At 40.0% G+C, this 27,325-nt stretch overlaps 1 protein-coding gene across 2 annotated transcripts; it reads left to right on the top strand.

Annotated features, from left to right (window-relative positions):
• The first annotated feature begins 675 nt into the window (after positions 1-675).
• mindy2 (MINDY lysine 48 deubiquitinase 2) lies at positions 676-25,894 on the top strand. 2 transcript variants are annotated; one of them, XM_003442353.5, is made up of 9 exons: positions 679-1,731; positions 2,090-2,147; positions 4,275-4,339; positions 12,289-12,447; positions 14,368-14,470; positions 15,496-15,638; positions 17,622-17,795; positions 18,694-18,879; positions 20,628-25,894. In XM_003442353.5, exons 1-9 carry the CDS (start codon positions 805-807, stop codon positions 20,814-20,816), a joined length of 2,004 nt encoding a protein of 667 aa, XP_003442401.1. In that variant the 5' UTR covers positions 679-804; the 3' UTR covers positions 20,817-25,894. The 2 variants fall into 2 exon arrangements, with proteins under 2 accessions (XP_013125173.1, XP_003442401.1); XM_013269719.3 differs by lacking the exon at positions 20,628-25,894 and having other exon boundaries at positions 676-1,731; positions 17,622-17,813; positions 18,694-18,828.
• The last annotated feature ends 1,431 nt before the right edge of the window (positions 25,895-27,325 follow it).

The raw sequence follows: 27,325 nt of genomic DNA, 5'->3' as shown, positions 1-27,325 counted from the left end.
TAGACAAGGATTGCAAAAGTAGACATACACTAAACTGCCAAACAACCAATTAATAAAACGAGTACAATTCCAAAATGATTTCACATCCAATAAAAAGTATACTTTGTTGTGAATTTTTAAAACTCACAGACAGTGACAACCTCGCGATATCCAAAGTTGGACCTGGGAGGTCCAGCTACGCGAGATCACGCAATACAAATGCGCGTGCACTGGGACGCAAAGCGGTCACGGCTACGCCAGGCTCTTATCAATTTACGAGTACTCGTAAAAGTAACCACCTGAACATTTTGGCGCTTTGAAAGGCAGCCCCGACTATTAAGTTATTCTACACGTGATTCAGTTGATGCAAATACTTTTAAATGCTTTTATTTTTTATTTATTTTTTAAATAAACGGAAAGCACTCACTTTCAGCATGTCTGGGACGCAACGTTACTTTCAAACTGGGAAATATTCTACATTTTATATATTTATTTATTTATTTATCTTTGAGTAAATGACAGATAAATGTTAAGGCGTGAAATGCAAGCTTGTCACCATAGTGGTAAAATGGTGTGTAGACACGTAGATTAAATAACACGTCGAGTGGGTCACGCGGTTTAATCTGAGTGATAAGCTTTAGAGTTTACAGAATACGAGGTGACCCAAACGCACCACTGCCTAGCTGTTGGTTGTCTGCCGCCCCCCTCGTTCGGCCTGAAAGCAATTCACTCTGATGACGTCACTCGCAGAGTTGTCATGGCGTCTTTGGGACCGAAGCTACCGCTGCAATTTAGCTAAAATCTGTCGACAACTGGTAAACCGAAATGGAGAAAAATGCAAACTTGCATCGAGACGCTGACGGGAGCTCTTTGTGTGCTACGATTGCGGGAGAAATGGGCGAAGCTGCTACTGTCGCTGGAGTGAAAGGAACAGCCGACAAATGCAAGAATAGTGAGGCTCCTCTCAGTAGTTTGGTTAACGTTAGTTATAATATCAGCACCACAACCGATGGTGCTCCCAGTAATGTCACTTCCAGTACCAGTACCGGGAAGTCTGACGTGCAAGAAGTGGTCGAAGTCCTCCCCGAGCAGCAGCAAGAGGAGGGGGACGAGAAGAAGAAGAAGGACGCCGAGGCGAGCGAATTGTGGTCGGGGTCCGATCAGATCAGTAACGGGATGGGGCATGACTCTGTGGTGGCCGCAGAAGACAGCCAGGGTGGTGCCTCAAAGTTGGTAAACAACAAAACCGACGCCTCGTCCTCACCTCCCGCTAAAGAGAGCGCAGATGTGCAGGCTGAGGTTTCCGCCAGCGGAGAAAGTGAGCCGACAAAACTTGCCAAACCGACTAATCTGTGTCCGGACAATGCAAACACAGAAAACGTCAAGTCGGGGCTGCTCGCTGATAACGCCTTATCAGAGGGATTGCCGAGTGGGAGTGACCCCGATCCCAGCCTCGGTGGAGAGTCTCGAAGCATAGATTCACTCGAGTCCTTCTCCAACCTCAACTCCTGCCCCAGCTCCGACCTGAACAGTGAGGGGCTGGAGGACAGAGGACTGGCCTTGGCCCTGCAGAACGAGTACGGGGCTGATGGCACGAAGAGTTCATATGCGAAGGACAGGGCCGCCGGCCAGTCCATATACCACATTAAGTGGATCAAATGGAGGGAGGAGAATACGCCGATCATCACCCAGAATGAGAATGGCCCCTGTCCATTACTGGCCATCATGAATGTCCTTCTGCTTGCATGGAAGGTAAAGGCTTGGAAATAACTGTGGGTCAATGCAAACTTGATTTTGCACTGATATAATTAGGCAGATTTCTTAATGCATCTCTGAGCTCTGACAGGACCTGTTTCATGCCTTTATGAAGAAAAAGTGTGTATTAAGACTTAACTTAATAATACAACTGTCAGTCTCATCGCTCTGCATTATCTTTTTTATTAATTTCAGCCAAGATACGTCTTTATGTGATTTCACTAGTTAAATCATCATGCCCAAACACCTTAAGTGCTTACAGGATATATGATGTACGTATCTTTTACATATTTGTCCCGCTGTGTTGTTTTTAAAATTTACTAATGAACTATGGCTCTGCATACGTCTGTTGCAGGTTAAGATGCCACCTATGATGGAAATTATAACTGCTGAGCAACTGATGGAGTATCTCGGTAAGTCTTTGTTTGTTGTTCAGTGACAAGTCCAAAAAGCAGCATAATCCAGTAGCAGTATCTTGGGCTGCTCCTACAGCATCACACTAACCTGTATTTGGAGTGTCGCCCATGAGTCCATGCACTTGTAAACATAGAAGCCTGCAAAGCCACTGAGTTTCAGTGTCCTCATAAACGTTCTTGTGTTTCATGTCCTCTCTAATGAGCGGTTACATACTTAAAGGTCATACATATATATATATATTATTCCAGAGTCATCAGAGGAAGAGAGCAGCACAGGGGAATCCCCCATCAGCCAGTCTCGTGCTGCTGCAGAGGAAACAGGAGCTGTGTCCTGTCATTCATAACTAAAATTAAACTTCAAATATCAAAATAAAGTGTCACATTAGCAAGGGGCTCTTCAGAGGTAGAGTCACCGATCCACACTTGTGTCACTCGTCCAGTGCACAATGATCCACGTAAGGTTTTAAAACAGATTTACTAGGATTACTTGTGTGTGAGACATACCTCGTCTCTGTTGATCACACTGACAGACAGTGGCAGATTTGTGCGGCCTGATCACTATGTGCATTTAAAATTGCTGTGTGCGTGTGGTACCTCGTGCTTGCACGTAATTGCGGCACACACAGTCTTGTGTAGCGTTAAGGGGCTTCTGGATAGCCTCTTTGTCGTAACACGTAAACACCAAGCTCAGAAGTGGTGTTTTTAAAAGGCTGGTGGTTGAGTATCACAGCTCACGAGTAAGCAGCGTAGCATGCCAGAGATCCGGCAGATAGATATAGATATTAAGTGACTGTCAGGGATCAGTGAGTCAACAGGTCAGCAGTGAGGGGTTTTCCCAGTTGTGGACTTGGTGTAGTAAAAGCAGTCAGCTGGCAGGCCCCCTGCTGGAAAAAATCTTGACTTGCACTAAAATCTTAGTCAAGGCTATCCAGTTCAGCAAGTAAGACAGAGGTGGTTTTTAGGCTTCTGTCTGATCAAGCGTTTGGTGAAATGAAATTTGGGGTTTGGAGAAGGCGGCAGCAGGGTTATACCAAGCCCGAGTGCATGCATCCGCTTGCATTTCCGGTTTGTTTGTGAAGCATGCACTTGGCACACGATATCATAACTCCCAATAAAGTTTGAAGAACATAACAAGCCTTTGCTGAGCTTTGTATTTTTTTTTTTTTTACTTGAAAGCCAAGTTCAGAACTGGGCAGTTATTTCCCACAGCATACGCACAAAGAAACCACTGCGTCATTACAATTATAAAGCACTAATCACACAAAAGAAAGCTTAAGAGGCTCTTTTTATTGGATGTATTCCACTCGTTCTGTTTGAGGAAGATGCATATGAAAGCAGCTTTTATCCTAAATGTGTAGCTGTTTTCACTTAATATAGATGTTGATGACAAGACGTCCATGGCGCTCCCCTGAGCAGTTCTCAGGGAAAATATGTGTTGACAGTGCAGCACGATACTCCTGCCAGTTCCTAATAAATTAATGATTCTTTGTGAAACATTTTTGAAAACCACTTGCTCAAGAGTTTTAAAAGTAAGGAGTAGACGGCAGTAAAACATTCACAGCGAGGGGAAGAATGTATTTGCCCTTTGCAGTGTGTGAAATGCTGAAAATGTTCCTCAGTGAGATCCTAATGAAAAACAAGACAATTAGCAACGAGCGGAAACCTTTGTCTTGAGATGTAACGGTCAGCTGTGTTTTTGGCGCATCTTGAAACTTATGTCTCCAGCTGATGCACTGTAAAGTCTTAGTTTGTTGAGTGAAGACTTGCATGTTGGCAGTACTGATCAGGGCAAAAAAATAAATAAAAGAGGAGCCAGACATCTGCCAGGCTCTGCCCTCTGGCACAGCCTGTATTGCTATAGAGGTGAGTCAGCGGAGCTTTCAGGTGACGCCACAGTTGACCGAGATTCAGCTCATCCTCCATATTTGTCACAGACCTTTTTTTGGGATACAGCCGACCAGTGCAAAATCTACCAGTGAGCACTAGAAACAGTTCACAACATCTGTTACAATCTTTACTCCATGTAACGAGTTCCAATCCAGATAGTAATTGCATTGCTCTGGAATATGACTCGACATATCTGCCAATATCGCTTTCTTTCTCGCTCTCTCTCTCTCTCTTCAGGTGACTACATCCTGGAAACCAAACCTAAAGAGATATCAGAAGCTCAGCGGTTAAACTATGAGCAGGTAAGGCCTGACTCATACCTAAGCAGGCATGTGTTTTTGCTTATGTGTGTGTATTAGTAAGCTGCTGACTGTTCGTGGTGCTTGAGGAGGAGCGAGGGCTGTTTTGGATGAGTTGGCTCTCACTCTCTTGCTCTCTTCTCACCCTCTCTGTTGAAACGACAAATGTGCACGTTTAACACGAGCTATCTGCTCTCCTCGCTGTCTTTATTGAGATTTCTTTTTACTACAGTGACGACACTGACGCGCTGCCGTGTCTCATGTCCTGCCAACGCCCCGTGTAGCTGCTTGTTTAAACTACAATGGGTTTGCACATTTGCATTGACATAGCAGAGAAGGGCAGCGGATGTTCCATAATATGGTAATAAGGGTTGAGTTGATTGCAAACTGCATACATACAACTGCAGCCCAGCTTCTCTTTTTCCTTCCATTGCTCTGTATGTTACATAAGATGTGTCTTGCAAGGCCCAGGGAACAAAAAGGGTCAACTATGTCAGATTATGTTGTTTCACATGGCAGTAAATGCTTAGAGACGCTTGGGTAAGTTCAGCTCCCGGCTATTACTGAGGCTGTATGTGTGTGGCTCACAGTGAGAGGCTCTTGGAGATGGAGCTCTGGTTCCCTTGCTTCCTCCCATCCCCACTGCCTGCCTCAGAGTGTGGGAGGGGCCCTGCCTCTTCTCCATTTGTGTGGCAGAGCACCAGCACATCTGTGAATGATTTCAAGCCACACTTGTCCCTCATTCAGAAAGGACAAAAATAATGCGCATAGTTTCTTCATAGAAGCTCTCCGGAGCGACCTTTCTAAATTTAAGTTGAGCTGAAATACAACCTCTTGAATAAATCAGCAGTGTCCTCAGCATTCAGAGTAAGGGAGTGGTCAGAGTATGCGTTGCATAGTTATTATGGTGGTCTAATCCTAGATACTGGCCTGGGAGCTGTTTTGCATGTGGGTGTCCTTGTGTCCGTTTGCCGCCTGCGTTTGCGGTTGGGCCGGTTGACACAGTATGTGGAGACTACAGCGGCCAAGGCTCCTTGGAAGCTGGAAATTATGATTTAAAAAGGACCAAGTCTGAAATGTGTCGTGGATGAGAATCAGATGCTGCCCTCTTCTTGATATGTTGCAGAGACATATTTCCGTTGCTCATTGGATTGATGCAAAATGCAAATGAAGTTACCCTGACTTTGAAAAGGATGCTAGGAGTTCATAACCGAAGTAATTCTATTTATAAATTCCGCTTAAAAGTCATCATCTGTCGCAGGAGTGCATGCGGATTAAAATAGCAGATGCACGGCTGCTCTTTAGCTATTGTTAAATATTTACTCGGTGAAGCTGAGGAAGTGAGTGTAGTTTTGCTAGGCTTTCGTCTCAGTGGACCCAGCTCAACACTGTGATTCATCCACGATCACTGAAGGAAGTGGGCTGGGTTTAAGCATCCTCTTTTGTTCTTATTTGGTGTCATTCATAGTATCGATCATTGTTCACAAGTATTTTGCACTCTGTGAAGCAGGTACAACCCCAGCAGCTGTAGCATGACTCCGAATTTCTATATGTCCTTAAGTGTGGGTTTTTCATTAATGAAGGCAGAATATTTGTGTGTGGTATGTTTGAAATCTCTATCTAAATAAGCCAGCATTGACTGTAGTTAAAAAAAATCATACAGCTCAGTTTATAAGGTTTATGGAGGTCCATATGTAGTGCAGATTACTGAAGGAGTTAGTAATTTTAGACAGTATGCTCTCAGTTGTGTGGGTTGTGGTATCAGAGCCTGATTTAATCCGAGTAGGCTCTATCTAATTAAAAGATGAGAAATGAATGTGTGCTCAGAGTTGCCAGTTTATCAGGTTTGTTGTGTAAAAGGAAATTTGCAGGTCTTTTCAACCTTGTATCTTATAACAACTACAGTAAAAGTACCAACTGAAAAAAAACTTTTATGTATATGGTTATTTTGAATTGGATGCAAGCAGCATGTTTCAAAAATGTCAACAGAAGGAGAACAAAACTGTAGAAAAGTTGTGTAATACTAAAAATAAACCAGGGGGCAGATCTTAAAACTAATACAAATAGAGGCTGAGTATTTTTGCGGTAATGGTCAGTTTTTCTTAAATACTTTAACAACTGAGAGTTTGGGTATTTAATATTTAATGAGTCTTGTAGGCAGGGGACAGTTAAAAACGAGGTTGAATGGCAGTGACCTTTAGGCCACAGGAAGGGTATCCATGAAAGAAATCCTAAAGGCTGTATCCTGTGAGCTAACAAGGAGAGTGACCCTCTGTGGATGCATCAGTGCACACAGCTTGGTTAACTCACACATTTGTGAAGGCACCATTAAAGCTAAACAAGTTTCATCCAGACTCAGTGAATCCGTGTTTGGTTTTAGTGAAAATGGTGCAAAACCACACATATTGCAATTGCATTGTTTTGCTAAGCTGGCCTACCTGCTGTCTGGACCTGTCATCTACTAATTAGTGTCAAATTTCTCAGTGTTTGATCGGTCATCTTTATTTGTTTGGTTTAGTTTTTTCCATCAAATTTCAGTCAATTCTTTCTTAAATGCGTTTGTACAATTTAGTGTAATCCATTGCGATGGCTCCATTGCAAAAAATGTATCTCTGTGAAGCTTGATGCTTTGACACTGTCAGAAAGAAACTGATTTCTTTTAGGACCTGGTTTGCTTTTCTGCTCTATTGGAAAAAAGAAATATTCCCCCCATGATTTAGACAGATCTAGATTTGTCTTGAATCTGATGACCAAAATATTGAGTATCAAACGCTGCAGATGTGAGCCAGCACAAAAAGTGTGTCCCACTTTGTGGGACGTTGTAAACTGTTAATAATTAACACCTCAAACTAATGGGTCATGACATTATGTAAGGCTTCTGAGGCTGCTGGCCTCCATTCATTGACTGATGTTTTTTTGGTTCAAAGATCTATTGTGTATATGTATAAAGATTTATCTAGCGTGTAGATGTACACAGATGACTTCAGGCAGACCCATAAAATATGCATCAGCTTGCACACACAACAAATATCTGACAGCTGCATTCACTATTCTCTGTTTGCTTCACGGTGACATAAAATGTACAGTGCATGTCATAAAGAATCCTCTGATTTCATAGCGCTTTTTTTAAAGCTTTGTAGTAATTTTTAAAACACAGGGCTGATTATAAAGTTAGTTCATTAGTGCTGTTTCCCTCCAGACACACGGCATACGTCCATACAGTGCTCAGACTCGGCCCATACTTTTGTGAGCATCTCTGGAGTTGCTGTTGTTCTTATTCTACCTACCAACAACCACATGAAAGTCAGAAATCCCATCTTTCTAACAGTGTGTGTTTTGATCGTTACTGGTTTTGGAAGGGCTGCATAACTATAGCAGTTTAAAATTGGACGTTTCTTTTTCATACACCCTTTATATTTCTACCAGAACTTGGTGCTCGGTTGTGTTTCTTCACAGTAACAATCAGATTTTATGTTCTTTCAAATCTAGAAATAAAGCGAGCATCTTCTTATTGTTTCTGCATGACTGGTATCACGGTGATTTCTTGGCTTCATTATGTTGTAAAGTGGGAACGACTACATGTGTTCTGTTCTTAATTGGGACCTTCATCTTAAGAAAAGAAATCCTTTTGGGAACAAAGTCCCTCATGTGCTCAGAGAGAGAAGCAGAGAGGCCTGCCCTTAGACACCCTCGCTTAGACTGTGTAAAAAACAAACAAACTGCAAGGCCCCAGCAGAGTACCATGCTAATGTTACACTGTGGAACTGTAACACGGCGGGGCTGGATGAACGTGTGCGTGATGCAGTGCTAATCATCTGATCCACGAGCGCTCATCTGCTGTTGGAGCTCTCTGCCCTAAAATGAGGAGATGTGGTCCATTACACATCCCTGCTAATCCTCCCATCACTGCTGCTTATAAGCATCCTAATCCACACACTCAGATGAGCCAGCTGTGGGCTTTCCACCTCAGCTCTGTGCACCAAAGGGTCAAAGCTGGAGCAGCCCAGCGCTTATTGGACACGATCCTATCGCTAGCAGGGGGATGTCAAAACACTTTGTTAAATCACAGAAAATACTCTGAAGCCATTGTGGGAAAAAAGGGAAAAAAGGAAAGACATTTCTGTAGTAGATAGTGGGAATTTTCCTGCCTTTTTATTGTTTATCTATTACTTATTTATTCTAGTGTGGTATAAATGGCTTCACGGGGAGGTCTTTTACAGTTAAAAGTCCAAAATTTATGCCTTCCTTCACATTTTTCAAAACTATCCAGTGGGCCAGATTGGAGTCTTTACCAGGACTGGTTCTAACCCCTGGGCTTTATGTTGGACACCGCCGGTCACACAAACTGTGCCGTGAAAACATGAAGACATTTTGATGCTTGCATATTAGGATGTAGTATATCGCAGAAATAGTTTTCCATTTGCATAGTGATTCAAACTAGTTCATAATAGTAAGACTATGTTTTATTCATAGTTTTATGGAAAATGTGTGCAAAGTCATGTCCAAAATAATAAAATTGATTTGTATCAGACAAAACTCTTAGAAAACATTTCTATAATTCATTTGGAAGCATTTTCCCTACAGTTGCTTGGAATTACTATTTTTATTAGTTTGGACAAGAGCAATTTTTAACTGATTAAGCATATGAAGGCATTTTTATAATGCAATACAACTGAGAGAAAATAAATGGGGTTTAATCATTTAATATTAGAATTTAAAAACTGAAAAATGCAAATAAATCTCCACTTTGTAGGCTCGTATTTATCTTTCTGGTATGTGTGATGGTGGTAATTGGTTTTTGGTTTGTGGAACTTTTTTTTAATCTTCCCATAGAACACACTATACACTCATAATAGAGTTGTCGGGCTCAGCTGCAAGGCTTATCTTGATTTCAGAGTTAAATGGCAGGAGAGGTTTAGTGCCAGCTGGGAAACATTGCTCTGAGGCTGAGTGCAGGAATTAGTCTCTCTCATTGGGTCCTCAGGTGTGTGGTGCAGTTATGTATATAGAGTATTTGCTCTAATATTCATACGGTGAAGTAAAAAGGCTGGTTTTCTAATTAAATCCTCTCTTACCGATAAAGAAAGAATGCCAGTCGGATCCACAGAAAAGGATTTTCCACTTACGCACGATGTATTTGTGCCTGCTTTAAAACCTTTTTACTCTACAGAGATAATGAAAATCCACCAGTCAAAACACAGCTAACGAGAAGTACAACCGGAGACTTTTCTATTTAAATTTTTCTTTCTAAATGTGAGAAAAAAATAAAGATTTGCTGATATTTATAACCATGTTTGAAATATACTTAAAACATGCCTTTGTATTATCAGAAATCAGGGTCATGGATCAGGATCAGGGTCAGCCATGTGCTGTGGATCATCGTGTGTATGTGTGCTGCAATAACAAAGGAGGAAAAGAGCTAGCACACACCTAAAACATTACTGTAAAGAGGACAGGGTGTGTTTGTGTGTGTGGGAGTTTGTGAAGATTGTGGAACAGCTGATCGTTACTAAAGATGGCCTCCCAAACAACTTCACATTAGGTGGTAAAATGTGTGCGAACGCTTTGAGTTTAGAATGAGCAGCATCCCGAGGAAGTCATTATTAAAAACACGCTGTTGTTAAACCATAACAAAAAAACCCCAACATTTAACTATCAATATTAGGGCAGCTCATTCAGACAACTTTACACCAAGCATGGCATTTCCTTGGGTCCCCAACGGTACACCTGCTAAGTGTGAAGAAGAGGATGAGCAGTTGTCAACAAAAGCGGAGTACAGGCGCACACATAGAGACTAATTCCTCTATAGTCGGAGGTTTTCTTATCAGTGTAAAAGAAAATGTTTTTCTCAGTACTGTTGGATTTGGCTTTAATTAAAACCTGCAGGATTGTAGTAGTAATTTTATTTGAAAGGAATTTAAAAATAGCCGTGGCGTACAAGCTCTCAGTCAGGTTCTAATATGCAGGATGTGACTAAAACAATTTGAATCTCATGCAAAATTACGCTGTCTCATTCATACGACTGTTAGTTTGTTTGTGTTTTTTCTGCAGGGATCCTGCTCTCTGCCTGTTAGGCCTTATTTTCTTCTTATGTTGCTTATTAGGCGGTATCTGGGCTGCAGTCTCTGTGCAGTTATTGTGTAGTCCCTGGGCAAGAAGAGTGTGCAGGGTTTGAATGCAGGTCTCTATGAAAACACAACAACTAGGTTACGGTTGCTTCAGGCCTCCCCGTCTTCTCACCTGTGATGTTTTTAGGTTGTGTACACGAAATCCAAGACCTTCCTGTGGGTTTATGTTCAAGGCGTTGAACATAAACAGGTGTTTTGTTTCGTTTTGTTTGCACTTCATAATGTAACTGCTGTGAAACAATCAGTCTTGAACTACCGATTCCAAATTTAAGGTCCTTTTACCACCACTCTTAAAGTACCTGACCTGTAACTTCTTTAAAAATTAATGAATCAATGACCTTAGAAATCTGTCCTCCAACATCAGGAATTTTACTTATAATCAATCTGTGATTTTTAACTTGGAGTTTTGTTTTGACATAAAACTTACCAAGGTTGTACAGTCGCACTTTGTTCAGCTGAGAAATATGCCAAAATGTCCCTTTTTTCTCTCAAGCAGACCTTGAAAAACTCAGCCCACTCATTACAAGAGGAACTAAATAAGAAATCTTATTTTTACAGGAATTTAAATGTTGAAAGCTTTGTCCACTGCTGCATTCACCCTTTTTTCTGTGCCTCTAAAGTTTCTGCCACTGTGCACTGACTTGTGTAAAGCACTTTTAAAACATGGGTAAGCTATTAAGAATTTAAACTCTACTGTAAGAACATTTTAACAAGAATACACTGAGAAGTGGGTGAAAACTGAAGCAAAATAAAGCAAATCAACACTCTGTTTTATGATGGAAAATTAAGCGCACAGGCGAAACACAATGACGTGGAACTTTAGTCACAAACTTACGACAACTGGGACTGGTCATATCTGACAAATAGGCTCAGTCGTCCAAGTTTTCCAGGATTTAACTGTTATACCCAGAATGCCAGTTTGTGCACTCTGTTTGGGGGTTAAAGGTTTGTAGTTCCATAGGTTCGATTCCCAGCTTCTCCAGTGTCCAAGTTACAGATCCTCGATAAGATGCTAAGTCCAAATTTGATACATCCACCAGTGCATGTGTGTGAGACAGGTGTAGCTCAAAAAACATAGACCACTATGCACTTTGAGCATCTTAAGCTTTATTAAAGCATAGAGAAGTGCAATATAAATACAGCCCATTTACCACACCATGTACAAATCAGGAGCCTCTGATTCTCTCATTATTTGTCTGCCCAGCGACCACTGTCGGGTACACGGTATAAAACATGATCTAATCTGAGAGATAGATGGATGTGGATTCTGTTTTTTTACTTTTTCTGGACTTTTGTTTGTTTGTATTTTTTCCGCCTCCTGGTATCACAGCTCAGTCCGTTCATAGCAACCGCAGTGGGTTTGTTTTGTCACAGTGTGATAGCGGCAGGGGGGTGGTATCATGCGAAAAAGTGACGTCAGTGCATCTTTCGGCTACAGTGAGTCATCTCCCATCATCTGGTCATAAAGACATGACACATTGAGGGAAGAAAAGACATTTAAAGTTGATCTTACCAACTGCTGCAAGCAAACAAAAAGTAAAAATCTGCTTTACTTGAATTTTTAAAAGGAGGTCATTGAGTTTAGATGAAAGTTCTAGAAATTGATCCACGAGGGCCCCATCAACGTTGACTGTGCAAAAAACAAGGATTACTGTTACAGATAAAAGCAGTGAAAGAGCTGGAGAGGAGGTAGCTCGTGGAACTGTAACATTTTTAAGTTGCACACGCAAATATGTCTTCTGTTGTGATTACTTGCATTTTTTCTGATCAGTTCAATTTTATTTGTATCTCACGCTGCTGTGCTGTGTCCTTTCTGTTTTCTAGAACATGAGTGATGCCATGGCAGTGTTGCATAAGCTGCAGACAGGTCTGGACGTGAACGTGAAGTTCACCGGGGTGCGAGTCTTTGAGTACACCCCAGAATGCATTGTGTTTGATCTGCTGGACATCCCTCTTTACCACGGCTGGCTGGTTGACCCCCAGGTGAGATGGATCTTATTTTGCCTTTACCGCCATAGAAGTCGGCCTGTTTTCTTTTTCTTCTTTTTTTTATCTTCAGCATAATATGAATACTGAAGGATTCTCTCAGTTTTCTGTGTTTTTTCTCCACACATAAATGTTGCAGGTTGAATTCATTTTAGTTGTAGTCCAATTAAGTAGTCTTGTTCTAACTTATTACAAAGACAAACTGCTACTACGTCATACACTTTATTAGATGCACCTTTGTAGTACCAGGTTGGATCCCTTTTTGCCTCCAGAACTACCTTAATTCTTTATGGCATGTATTTAAACAAGCTGATGAAAACATTTCTCTGAGATTTTGGTCCATATTGTTATGATATTATGATTATGAGTCCCACAGTTGCTGTGCATTTGTCCAATTTTGGTGATCCCCTGCAAATTGTAGCCTCAGTTTTTTTTACATGCTATGCATTCAAAGATGCTCTTCTGCATGCATTGGGTGTAATGAATGGTTAGTTGAGGTAGTGTTGCCTTCCTATCATATTGAAGACATTTTAAGCTGGAGGACTGCAGGTCCGAGGATATTTTCTCTTTTTCAGGCTTGTAAACCTCGAGATAGTTGTGTGGGAAAATCTCAGTAATTCAACAGTTTCTGAAATACTCACATCAGCCCATCTGCCACAACCACAGTCACTTCAATCACCTTTTATTCCCATTCTGATGCTCAGTTTGAACTTCAGCACATCCTCTTTGCCATGTTCACATGTCTCCATGTATTGACTTGCCCCCTTTTTGTTTTTTTAAATGTGTGCTTTATTCTAACATCTCATACAGTGCAGCATCATTTTAAAGCAGTTTTACATTTTGACAGGTCATGTTTTTCTTTATTCCCGTGCCACATGACTTTACATCCTCGATATGACGCATTAAAAATTAATATTACAAAACAAGAGCATAACAACAAATCGTATTGATTAACCCCACAAACAGTAGGGAGGAAATTAATAAATGATTAAACATATATATGTATAACATAAAAGTAAAAGACATAAGGATGTGAACTGCTAAACTAAGAAAAGATGATCACTGATGCATTTTTTAAAAAACAAACCAAACAAAAAGAAAACGATAATGTTAAAAATGATTGGATAAAAGAAATGACAATTAAACAGATGAACAATAATGTTTTTCATTTGGTTTTAAACTCTGATAATGTTGGCACACATTTTGGACGAGCACGATGTGGTTGGTTGTTCCAGCAGCGTCTCCAGTATCAGGGGAGAGTCGGAGAACAATCATTTGTTCTGCTTCAGAGGACCTGAGAGGTTAAGTTGGTTCATAGCTTAGGAGCCTGTCAGAGAGATGAGGTGGTCACCGACCCTTAAAAAATGAGCCATCCACTATAACACATGCACCTTAATAGAAACCTCTTTATTCTGGACATGAACAGAAATGATGAGTGTAGGTGGCAATCTCCTAATTTCAATACAAGCTACTGGAATTAGTCTCCAAATGCAGCTCACACCGTACCTCTCCATTAGCATGTAATTAGAATTTACTCTTGTACCAGTTTCAGCTCGCTTTTTCTTTGAAAGTTTTATTTCTGTTTTATTTTATCAGCTTTTATTCTTTATCTAATCATTCTCCAAGTCCTTGTGAGTCATGATAAATTCCCACTTGCAGATGTTTACAGCAAAAACAGATCTGACATTGTGCACTCTCTCATTTGATCGTATTTTGGAGAAAGGTTAATGAAAGGTCATGTTTTTTATAAGTGTGTAATCTGTATAAAGACTTAATGGGTGAATGTACCAGATATTAATAAGTTAATTTTTTTTGGCTGCTGTCATAAATTTTCTTTTGGATTTTCTGCAGCTTTTAGTAAAACAACATCAAAGCTTGTTGAATGTTCTTTCCCACACTTTTTATCTTTGTTTACAGATGCATGATATTGTCAAGGCAGTGGGCAACTGCAGCTATAACCAGCTGGTCGAAAAGATAATATCCTGCAAACAGTCAGACAACAGTGAGCTGGCAGGAGAAGGTAAGTGCTTTCTCTTCCCTCCTGTTCTGCCCGACTGCTTTTTAGTCTCCCATTTCTTCTCTTTTGATCCTGTGTACTTGAAGCTAGAGAGAAAAGAGAAAAGTTGTACATTTTTAGTAAAATAATAAAAAGATTTTTCTTTTCTTTTTTTCTTTTTTCTTTTTTTTTTTTTTAAATCTGAAACATTTTTTTGTTGGCATTACATTAGACATGCTTCCCCAGAAAACCACAGACTGAGTTTAAATAAAAACCAGGACATACATGTGACTACTCATCAAATGACCTACTTCCTCGGCTCACAGCGTTCCCACCAGCTGTCTGTAACTTCTCAACTAAATATTTGCTCAATCAACACTGAGCTTCCTAAGTAGCTGTCAGCTGGGCTGCTACCACATCGACACATCAGCGCATTAGTCGATGTCCCGATATGGTTCGTTGAATTATCTTGGAGATTAAATTCTGAGAAAATTGAGTTTTGAGTAAAGTTGATCAAATCTTTAAAAGATTGATTCACAATCTAGGGTAGAGTGTTTCTCAGTGGTAGCATTCCACTGATTTTGAGTTTTGAATGCTGCTCTGTTGTACAGATGTCAAATGTGACTGTAAAGGTTGCCAGTTCGAGCAGAGAGTCAGAGTTGCTCAGAGTGAAGATAGACATTACAGCAGAATTTCCACAAAGCTTTCCAAGTAGCGACCTGTGTTCATGAATGAACTGGGATTGCTTGATTGGAGTCCAGGTGACTCATCCAAGTGGTAGCTCAATGACAAAAATAGCTTTTATGGGATCTAGCACGTGAAGCATCCAAAAGCAAATAATAAAATTATTTTTAATTACCCAGAGGTGATTTAAACGTGAAGCTAATGAAAACAAAGGAACTAAAATTTACAGTCACCTAAATCTGCTTTATATTCCCCAAGGAATTTAAATCAATTAAAAGTCATCAGTGTTTCTTCATTTTCTAATCTAACGTCATTTAATTTTCTGTGGGGTTTTTTTTGTTTTTTTTTCTCTTCTCTCTCGTTAGGCATCGTAGCAGAGCAGTTTTTAAACAGCACAGCCACCCAGCTGACCTACCATGGACTGTGTGAGCTCACATCTACGGTACAGGAGGGAGAGCTCTGCGTCTTTTTCAGGAATAATCACTTCAGCACCATGATCAAATACAAGGTAAAACTACCAAAAAAGTAACAACATATTTGCTCTGACTGTGAACCTTATTGATGTAACTTGCATTTAATCTTTTCCTGATAAAGACGGCATTTGGCGACCTTCACTGTACTCTTAATGGCAAGTTTTGATACCTTAGTATATCTTAATAAAGACGAGGTTTGACGAGCGTTTTTCCAAGGGTAGTTGTGTAGACAGAGACCACCCTGGCTAACTTCTGATGCACACCCAGTCGTTTTGTTCCATAAGCAGGTCTGGAATATGACAGAAACTGCTCAGCTCACAAAAGAGCTTCAAGAGTTACTCTTAGTATGCTTTAAAGGGGTAAAGAGTTGAGATTCATGTAAGAAACCAATGCTACATTGCAACAGCTTAAATGGGTCAGGACGTCATGATACCATCTGTCCCTCTAGCAGCAACAAGTCCTGCAGCCCTTTAAATGTCAGTTGTTGTAGATTGTATGTGATATATGAACACAACATATAATCTGTGTTTTTTCAATCAAGGTGCAATTGGTTGCACAGAGGATGTTCACCTGGGAGAGCAGTGTCCAAATGACCTAGTGGGAGGGGCTACACAGCATGCATAACAAACCTACTGAAGTGTTAATAAGTTACAGTTGAGCTCACAGAAAAGAGCTCAACTGCATTCTTGTTTCTGATGAGTAGTTCTTTTGCCTTTAAGTGGCATCTGTGTAGTTAATGATATGCTTTAATATAATCATCAGTCTGAAGAAAGCTGTTTATTTATGTATACATAACAGACGTCACATTCACAGTGACCCTAAGAGGGTCATTGCTTACCATATATCTGCAGCAGGGAATAACCTTTCCTGTTATCCACGGAAGGGGAAGTGAGTGTGTGTTCTTTCATTTTGAATAGTACACTTGTTGCCAATATAAGCAAAGCAGTGCATGTGTGTGCCCAACAACCATCAGACCAAGCATAATAACAGCCCATGTTCTCTTGTAATCACTACAAAGCAGACCTTTGCACGAACTTGTACACTTGTACATGCTAAACAGCCTTATTTATCTAAGAAGACTGTATGTGTAGGGTCTAACATGTGATTTAATCTGAATACTGGCATGTTGTTTTTATTCTTCATAAATAATTCTCCTTCAGCAAAGTCTTTTTAATATGGGGATCCGATAAATACCAAAGCACTTTATGTCCGACATTAATACAGTTAATGCTGTGAAAGAGTTTATTATTATAGAACAATCAACATTTCCTCAACTTAATATTTTGTAACCAAACTCATAATAATAATCATAATTATAATGAAAATAACAATAAGAGTAATAATATAGCTTTGTCTGTCTGCATACTCCTTCCATGATCCAAAATTCAACAACCACACTGACACACAGGCACATCGTAGGCCTCTGAAGGTTCTTATCTAGATTACATATTATCTCACCATCTTACCTAGCAACCACCTAGCAACAGACTAAAGTGACCCATTTTTAACTTTAACTAATGCACCTGTAAAACCTTATAAAAGAATCATATTTTAATGTTACAGCAGTAATTATTAGTAACACCTAATAGCCTCAAAACATTAAAACTATGTATATAATTTTTTTTATGTCATCATGTTGCCTGGCAACCACTTAACAGTGGCCTAAAGTGACATTTATATGGTAAAAGCTGGGGTCCTGAGTCCTGTTAGTATATCAGTTTGCCAACACCACCAACAGACCAACTGATATTGTGGCATTGGCATGTATTATTAATAATGATCATTTAAATGATTAAAATAGAAAATGGTAGACAATGATCTCTGGCTCCACAAAGCTGATGAATTCTTGAACTGAGACTGTTTACTTTGACCTTCAGCACTATCACATTGACCAAATCTGACAAATAACCTTTGAAAGTCCTTCACCTCCTTTGTGGTAATAACAAATACACATTGTACTAGCAGCATGTTTGTGTACACTGATAAGATGTGTGTAATCTGTGTGTGTTGTTTCCCAGGGCCAGCTGTACCTTCTGGTTACAGACCAAGGTTTCCTGACGGAGGAGAAGGTTGTCTGGGAAAGTCTGCACAACGTTGACGGCGACGGCAATTTCTGCGATTCGGAGTTCAGGTTGCGGCCTCCTTCTGATCCAGAGACTGTATACCGTGGCCAGCAGGATCAGATAGACCAGGTCTGAGCACTGATGCAGGCAAGACTAGCAGAACCAGTAACAATTCCCGTCCAGACCGTGATGTGTTTAAATGTGTTGTGCTTTTCACACCATCAGTGTGACACAAAGTAACGTTTTGGGGGTTTTTTTTAGCTGCTTTAAAGCGCTGGCCTCAATGAAACACAACACCAGTTCCCGTGAGACGCAGAATTATCGAAGTGAATAGACACGGGAAATGAAGCCAAAGAAATAAACTCTGCGTCATCCCAGGCTAAAAAAAAATATAATGGAAACTTCTTAAATAATAAATGTGTTGTAGCTCCCAGTGCAAATCACATACAGGGCAGCCTGAATAGCACCGGGCAAGGCTGCATGGCACCTTGCCCTCCTCTAATGCATGCTTCACTGTGGTCCCTATCAATGCATTGTGTTTGTCTGTGATGCTCTTTTACCTGTTTCACAGCTGTCTTCTTCTCGGTGGACCAAAATAGATTGAACACAGATTTTCTGCCTCGTTCCCACACACGCACCGACTAGACATGAACAGAGGGGCTATTACTTTTTATTCTTCTTGCTTACTCAGGTCTAGCACTCCTTATCTGCAAAATTGGTTTGGTAAGAAAACTGTATTTTATGGATGACTCATGACTTCAGTTAGATGAAGAAAAATTTCCCAATCTTTACAGCGACACTGTGCATAGCATAGACAAGGAAACACTTTAGATAATGCAGTGTAGGAAGTCTGACAAAGTAGAAGACAGACACAGTTGTTTCTCCGAATAAGGAAAAACTTGAGGCTTGTGACCAGCTGTTCAATAACCAGAACACAGTATTTGATGCATTTAAGCGTTACAGTCATAGCTTTGCTCATAGATGATTCTTTCTCCACCTTTATATGTGTGTTCATGTTTGTCATCAGGATTATCTGATGGCGCTGTCACTGCAGCAGGAGCAGCAAAGCCAGGACTTACAGTGGGAACAACTCCCAGAAGGCATCAGTGATCTAGAGCTGGCGAAAAAGCTTCAGGAGGAGGAGGACCGACGAGCCTCCCAGTACTACCAGGAGCAAGAGCAGGAGCAGGCAGCGGCGGCGGCACACGCACAGGTAGGGAGGGTGGGAGATGGGGAGATAGAAGCAGGTAAGAGAGGAGGTAATTTTATGAACCACAGAGGGTAGAGTTTGGCTTTTGGAAACAGATGGATGTCTGCATCAGAGAGCAGAATTACAAAGGAGGAACTGATGATGAAAAGGGGAAGGTGATAGCACATAATCGGCCTTTTTCTCGTTAATTCGTGTGAGCAGAGTATAAAATTCAGGAAGTGGACAGAAAGAAATAAAACAGAGAACAGGAGATAAAAGTAAAACTCTTCAGTTCTATTCACATCAGTTTCTTTATACAGCTCTTCTCCTTTTTTAGATTTTTCTTCCGGCTGCTCCTTTTAGGGGTCGCCCAAGTGGAGCATCTCTCTCCATCACACCCTATCCCTAGCATCCTCTTCTATCACCAACCCTCTGCATGTGCTCCTTCATTGCATCCATTTATCTTCCCTGTGCTCTTTTCTCTTGTCCTCCAGCCTGGCAGCTCCATCTTCTACATCCTTTGTCGAAAATATCCCTTATCCCTGCTCTGCACGTGTCCAAACCATCTCAGCCTTCCCCGTCTTTGTCTAAAAATTCACATTTTTGTTGCTGTTATTGACGAATTTTTCAATTGACTGTTTTACCAAAAAAAAGTAGATATAACGTAACAGATTCTGGGGTCATCTTGAAAGAAAGGTAAAGTAAAATGTAAAAGTGAAATTAGTCAAATGTGGCATGATATTTGGATGTAAACGATGTGATATTTAAAATCTCCATATATCATTATCATTTAATAAATCTTGAAGAAGAGGTCAGAGGTCCAAAGTACATGATATACCCATCTAACACTCCCAATGTGCCTATATGGCATTAATACAAACAATGGCAGTAAGAGATGGAGTTTTAAATAAATATATATATATCATTATCGAAGGAGAGGTCAGAGGTCAAGTGTGACATATATTAAATTTCTATATGTTGACAAGACACACCACACTTGTAAGAATCACAGTTTCAAGGCTTTTTCTCAGTTTTCAACCAATCAAATTATTAAGTTGACTTTGAAGACCTTGGTGGATGTAAGCCAACTGTTAATGGATTGCGACCCTCCTGTACACCACTAAAAAGATTGATCAGAATTCATTCAAATCTTTTTAAGATATCGTGTTATGTACCAAGTACATAACCTCCTTGGCTGAGGTAATTATTGTGAATCACTCTTGCCGTAAGTAACACTGACACACGTGACCAAGTTTTCATGAGGACATGTCTTAACGCCCTGCAGAGTATATAAATATATAAAATAACAGTTGGAGGACACTTTAGAATTAGAAATCTATATGTCATGAAATGAAAATCAGAATAGGTCATCTTAAATTCTAAATATGTTTTACTTCAGGGATCTGTCTGCGTGAGTTAGGTGTGGGAGGTGTTTGTCTTTGTGTCCTGTAACTAGTGGTAAATGCACCGTACTGTATCGTTATTCTCACATCAGTGCGAATTACAGACTTTGGATGAAAGAGCTCACAGAGCGACCACGTTCAACCTGAATGTGTCATATGTTTGCATTCTCACGATCACCTGCCTGGTAGAGTCCTGTTAAAGTTCAGGGCTGCAGTGCACGTGTGAAGTAGCTTTAGTTTACCTCTCAAAGTCTGTGTAATTAATTCTAGACAGACATTAATATTTGGTCGATCATTTCTTGCCACAGTTTTTCAACAAATACAAACATAGCTGTAAATTTCTACTCTTTTGCTGTCCTGTTCGGGAAGGAGGGCCAGCAGGATGCTGCCGAGGGGGCCGAGACGGACAGAGGTGGTCCAGGAGCAGGGGGAGCAGCAGCCAGCGGTGGCGTAGCAGCACCGGCTGGAGCCACACCCAGCCCGGGGAAACAGTCATCTAGTGGGGAGCGTAAAGCCAAGAAAGAATCAAAAGATAAAGACAAATGTGTTATTTTGTAACATAGAGCTGTCTGCGTGAGTGTGCATGTGAGTGTTTTGTGCATTTGCTTATCTGTGAGAAAGGGGACAGAATTTTTTCTCCATGGACTGGACACACACAATGCACAGCCCCCACTTGATGGCAAACAAGGGAAGGAGACGATTGAGGAGAGATGTGACTAACAGAGGATTTGCTGTTCCCAAACCACTGGTGCCTGCTATCCTCTATCCTCAGTGGAACCTGGACATCAGAGGAAGGGGCACAACAACAACTACTACCCCTTCTCTTTCTTAGAGTCCGCCAAACTTTGTTACAAGTTGCACACTATATTTGTGAAGGGAGGGAGGGGGGTCAAGTTTATCTAGGGATGGTGTATTTTATAGCCAACGACATAATCCGAAGAAACAAAATCTCACCCTCTCACATTCTCTTCTTTTACAAAACTTAATTCACTTTGGTCATTTTTTTCAGTAGTGCAGCTTATAAGCTTTTTTGTATGCGTCAATATTTACAAACATATATAGCCGTTGATGCCAAGATTCACATTTTATTTATCTGAGTAACCTGTAGCTTTGGGAGAGGTTCTATGTTTTTTTTGTTCCTTTTCTCTCAGTCTAAAGGGAAGTCGATGTAACGCCACTCGTGTCCCCTCTGATACACTACATACTAAGGGTTAATTAGCTGCCAGATACTGTAGCTATGTTACAACACTCATCACAGCTTGCCCTGTTCAGATTTGCCTTACCAGAGTATGGCAGTGTTGTATTCTGCTCTGTCTGAATGTGTATGTGCAGTAAATGTGTGCTACTTTGGTATAAATGTGTCATTTACTGAGCATCACTGATGTAACAAGGTTGTTTTTTTGTTTTTTTTTTGTATGCTGCATCAGTTAAGCTACACATTTGGGACATTTTGTGTCTTTTATGTTGTGATTCTGTTTCACAAAAACAAGATTTGGGACAGGAAAACTGCAGGTTGCGTTGGCACGTTATGTCTGAAACTGATGTTTGTGAGACGCGGCTATCTTTCGGCAGATTAGGTTTGCGTTCGATGGCACCTAGTTTAGAGTGAGCGGTAGTTTGAAAGTCTGTTCTGACAGCTTCCTGTAGAGCGTGTGTGTCTGTGTGTGTGGAGACACTGTTAGGATCGGGGCTTTGAATTCAGTAATCCACACACATTTCTCTGAACAACTGAGGTCCTTTTATTAACATATAAATTGGACTCCAAATATGTGACATTAGGATCAGGATATACGATATAATAGAGTCAGATTTAACAGCAGGCCAATAGTATCCTATGATATTAGCCATTTGACAGTTTGTCAATATCGGCATTCATAATGGCCATTAAATGAAAACTAATAAAGTAAAGAAGAGATGGGAGAAACACCCTTCAGCTATTTTATGAGTGTTGATGTTGCATACTTTGTCCACCAGAGGGCACTTTGCAACTTCCTTGTTGGCAACACAAGTGTTTGGAACCCATACGACTGCCGGCTAATCCGAGCAGAGTCGACCATAAACGAGCAAATAAAATAAAACTAAAAAATAACAAATGTTATGGAAATCTGTTTGTTTTGTGGCTAATTTATTGTAAAATCAGATTTTTTAAATCAAAAATCGATATTTGTATATATCAGGCTCTACAAGATAATTTTCAACTTTGAATTTTTCCCCCATTGTTCTCCACAGTTCTCCCTTTCCTAGCCCCTTCTTAGTCAGCTTCAGAGAAGACTGATTTTATCAGATATTTATGAACATTCAGGCCCAAAGTTCGCAGACAAAGCTGTCTTTGGAGGTTGTAGGAAATTCTGTGGTATCACCTTTAAACTTTTGTGCATTTTCACTGCAGCGCTGCGCATGCAGACACATGATGTACATATTTATCTAACCCATTCTTATAATTTAGCTAGCGGTTTGTGCCATTATTGTACCAGGAGACTGCCTCCTGACAAACTTTTTCTATCTACACATTCCAGTCGGATGCCTTGACTCAAGCCTTCTGCTAGAGACTGAGGGAGACAGTTGGCGTAGGAGGTCTTTGCAGTGCTTGTAAAGTGGTTTCCATTATTTTGTTGAGTGAGAAGAAAATTCTCTGTCAGGACAGCAGGCTACCTACTGTGTGGGAAACCTTTCTTACGAGCTTTGTGTGATGGCTGGAGTTTGAGCTCCCCATTTGTTTCTTTGGCCCTAGCAAGGCTATGTTTTGTATATATATACATAACTACAGTTGAATATATAACGCCTTACAGCATTTCAGCATATTTTATAGGACAAAAGGAAACAGGCGTATTACCAGAATGAGACAATCCATACATTTTTCACGTAAACATCAGAACTACTCTCAGGCCTTTTTTGAAGGGACATATCCTCGGGTGTCTTTTCAGATGTTAATGTTTCTAATGACACGGTTCCTCGGCCTGAAGTCACTATCTCAGTCGCAACTTTTAAGTATCCGTTATATGTACGCACCACACAACTATTAGGACACTTTGAAGGACTTGACACTAACACTGTTATTGACAGTTGAATTCATTCAAATAACAGTAAAAAGCAATGGACTGGCTGCTCCTGGTGAAAAATAAAGACCTCGCTGAACAGGGTTAAGGAACATTGTTACTTCTTTGCAGATTTTTTTTCATGCACCTTAAAGTAATAAAGTAATCAAAATTTCTCTTATAGAAGATAGAGGGGAAGCTTTCTGATATTTTTTTTCACCCTGTCTTGGCCCATCAACAAACATGCTGATTAAACATTCCAGAGGAGATTTTTTAAAATGAAACTTTATTTTAAAGTTGGATTTGATTTTGAAGATTTTTATGTGGGTCTTTGTTTGAATACAGCGTGAAGTTACACAAATGCCGCAGATTTTTACTATTGTTTCAGATTTACTACTGTGCATCAGCTTGCTACTCCTAGTCATTATCACCTGAATTAAGTATTTTTGTTGTAATGTGTTTGGTTCACCCTACTTCCTATGATGAATTGATCAGAAGGATATTGTGTGTTTAATGTCTCAAAGTGGTCTCTTGTATGCCTTGTAAAAGTGATGGTGGGGTAAATGCTGTAAAATTAGTATTTTGACAAGGTGATCGTTGAACATATAGTTGTTGTAATTGGTTTTGCACTGTTACATTGATATGCACTAACAGAAAAAAAACATACCTCATTTTCTACGGAACACAAATTGTGCAAGAGTGCTATTGTTTTTTTGGGTACCTTTAAAAAAAAAAGTAAATAATGGCCAAAATAATAATTCTTAGTAGCAGTTGCTCCTAAGCCAGCTAAATAATACGAATTTGTAAAAGTGTGAAAGGGCTGATTAAATGTTTTGGCTTAAAATGAAAGGATACATCTGTTACGAGGAGCCACTCTGTTTCCAGAAATGGCGGGATGTTGTGCAAAATGTAAAAATAGACAAAACATACAACTTTGCAGAGAAATATGGAAGCTTGTTTCAGCCACTGAAAAAGGAGCCATTCATAATAATCTCATAATGTTGACTTACTTTTTCAGAAGTTTGAGTTTGTAACTCAAACTTGAGAAAATAACTTGAAATTTTGACTTGGCTTTAGCTAAAACTGTTTGGGGGGTTTTCAGTGGCAGCAACAAGCTTCCATAGAGAAACCCTGTTTTGAACTGAAATAGAAAAAAGGCAACATATCAAATATTAAAACCTGGGTAGTTTTTTTTTTGTTTTTTTACTTTTTCTTACATATGCACATTTTGAATATGATGCCAGGAACACATTTCAAATAAATCTAAAGTCGCATTTTCTTTTCACAATGCCATGTTTTCGCTTTTTGAGAGATTTTGACTGTAAGCATTCAAGTTTAGTAGCCAGACTCTCAAAAACAGAGCCATGCTGTTGTCACGTCCCTTTCTTCTGTGTGAAACACGTTGGTCCAAAATCTATAGATATTGTTCAGCATTAATGGGACCTTTGCAGATTAACAAATTGCTCGTGTCGCTCATGGGCCTCCGTACAATCACAGGTGCTGAACGGCCCCTCTCCTTTTTACTCTGGAGGACGTGGTGCCACTGGTTTCCAGAAAGACCCTTCAAACCCACGCACAGTTGTCTGCTTCAGCTCAGTCCACTATAAAAGAGGCCGTGGTGTTTGTGGATCTTGCTGTGAGGTTTTTAACTTTGTGGATGCAGCATCACTGCTTGCAGAACTGTTTCAGAGTCCACGCAGTGATTCCCACCACGATTGTGCCTGTTTTTAAGGCAGTGCAGCCCCAGAGCCTGATGATCCTCACAGTCATTCAGTTCAGGTTTTTCCAGCCTTGTCATTTGTATTGAGAGATTTTGTCCAGATTCTCTGAGTCTTGTATTGATGATAAAAATGATGAAATCACCAAATTCTGTGCAGTTCTCGAATAAGAACACTTAGATGCCTATGTCCGGTTTTTGTTTTTTTTAATTTGTTTGTTTGTTTTGGGGTTTTTTGTGTTGCTCGCTTCAAATTCAAAATGAGCATTAAAAAAATTGCTTAGTTATAACATATGGCACTTTTGTAGTATTTATAATTAAATGTATGGTTTAAATTAATTTAAAGTCTTCTTGTGGTTTAATTTATATTTTTCACAGCATCCAGATGTTTTTGGAAATCGGGTCGTGGCACCACTTCAATAGAACTTGCTGCAATTTGATATATTCGTAGTTAGCGGTACATCTACACCAGACTCAAGTATACCAATACAAAGACTGGAGTTATCAGCTCGGCGCTGACAGATGATGACAAAAAATGCAGGAAAAAAACTGATATTCAATTCCATCAGCAAAAAAATGGTGTAGGTTAACCCCTAACTAGTTTTTTCCCATCAAATCCATCATTTCATTACTCAATGTTCTCAAAGAAAGGCAACAGGTCAAAAGTACTTAAAAATGTGAAAATGCTTCATCAGGCTCGAGTGTTTTCATTAATGTAGCAGAGGGAAACGTTCATTGTTGTTGTGTGACAGATAGATCCAGAGTGCTGAACAATCTAAAGGGAGATCTTTTCTTTATTGCAATATCAAAACTCCCAGATTTTACCCTGTGATGCATGTACAGTGTGGGCTGAAAAATAAAGAGGAGTAAAAGTTCATCATCGATTACCCCAAGAAATTTATTTTCCACTGTCCGGCCTGTTTTGTTTATATTTCGCATAAAAGAAGCAAACAAAAAGGAAAGCGTTTGTGAATATGGGAGGTTACTCATTTGTGTTGATTTCAATGTTCATGTATTTACATAAATGACCAAATAATGTATGTAGCCTTTCACATTACAGTCACATATTGTATATGGTGATATATATATATATATATATAACAAAATGCCTTATAGACGAGGGACATTCAACCTGATTAGAAGTTACCAGGAAAATAAAAAACTAAGATAAGTTTTTGGTTTGTTGTCATTGCTTTGAAGTCTTAATGTCTGTCGAGACAAGTGGAAGTTGCACCATTTCATAGCCTGTATATGTGAAAACTGTATCTGTGAGTTGGATCATTCCACGTAAAATCAATCCATTCTGGAAAAACGTTCCAACCTGACCACCTGAGAATCAGTTAATACACAGTTTCATTATAGTACGTATTGAAGCCGTGCAAAACTTCACCTTCATACTATAAAAATTATTTTGTAAGATTGAATTGGTTACTTTTTTTTTCCAGGTGGGAGGCACTGGTTGTATCTGTTTGCCTTACATATGTACAAAATGTATGAAGCATAAAAGTCCAAGGACACTGCAGTGGTATATACACTCACCAACCACGTCATTAGGTACACCTGTTCAACTGTTTTCGTTTTGCAAACTTAGCCAATCATATGGCAGCAACTCATTGGAATTAATCATTGAGAAATGGTCAAGATGGCCTGCTGCAGGTCAGACCGAGCATCAGAATGGGAAAGAAAAGGATTTGTGAGGTTGAACATGTCGTGCTTGTTGGTGTTAAACGGGTCTCAAGTATTTCAGAAACTGCTACACAGAACCATCGAAAAGGCCAAACTGCTCTGAGCTGACAGGAAGGCAAAGGAAATAACCACTCATTAAAAACAAGTTGCAGAACGGCACCTCTGAACAGACAACCCCTCAAACCTTCAGCGTTTTATCCTGTCTTCCTTCTCATCCCAACCGGTCGCAGCAGATGGCCGCCCCTCCCTGAGCCTGGTTCTGCCGGAGGTTTCTTCCTGTTAAAAGGGAGTTTTTCCTTCCCACTGTTGCCAAAGTGCTTGCTCATAGGGGGTCATATGATTGTTGGGTTTCTTCTCTATATGTATTATTGTAGGATCTACCTTACAATATAAAGCGCCTTGATGTGACTGTTGTTGTGATTTGGTACTATGTAAATAAAATTGAATTGAAATTTGAATAAATAACTAAACTCCAACTTCTGAGTTTACTAAGTAGGTCTAAGGTTCTTGTTATGAAAATTCTGTAAAACATATTTTTGTAAGCAATATATGGATTTTAGTAAAGTGTTTTATGTGTTGTTTTATAAACCAGTCAACTCTCAAGATGTCCACCACTTCATAATCACTGT

This window comes from Oreochromis niloticus, linkage group LG1 (assembly GCF_001858045.2).
Source record: "Oreochromis niloticus isolate F11D_XX linkage group LG1, O_niloticus_UMD_NMBU, whole genome shotgun sequence".
In the NCBI taxonomy this organism is placed as follows: Eukaryota; Metazoa; Chordata; class Actinopteri; order Cichliformes; family Cichlidae; genus Oreochromis; species Oreochromis niloticus.
The sequence above is the reverse complement of the archived record's forward strand: the minus strand, read 5'-3'. Positions and strand labels throughout refer to the sequence as shown.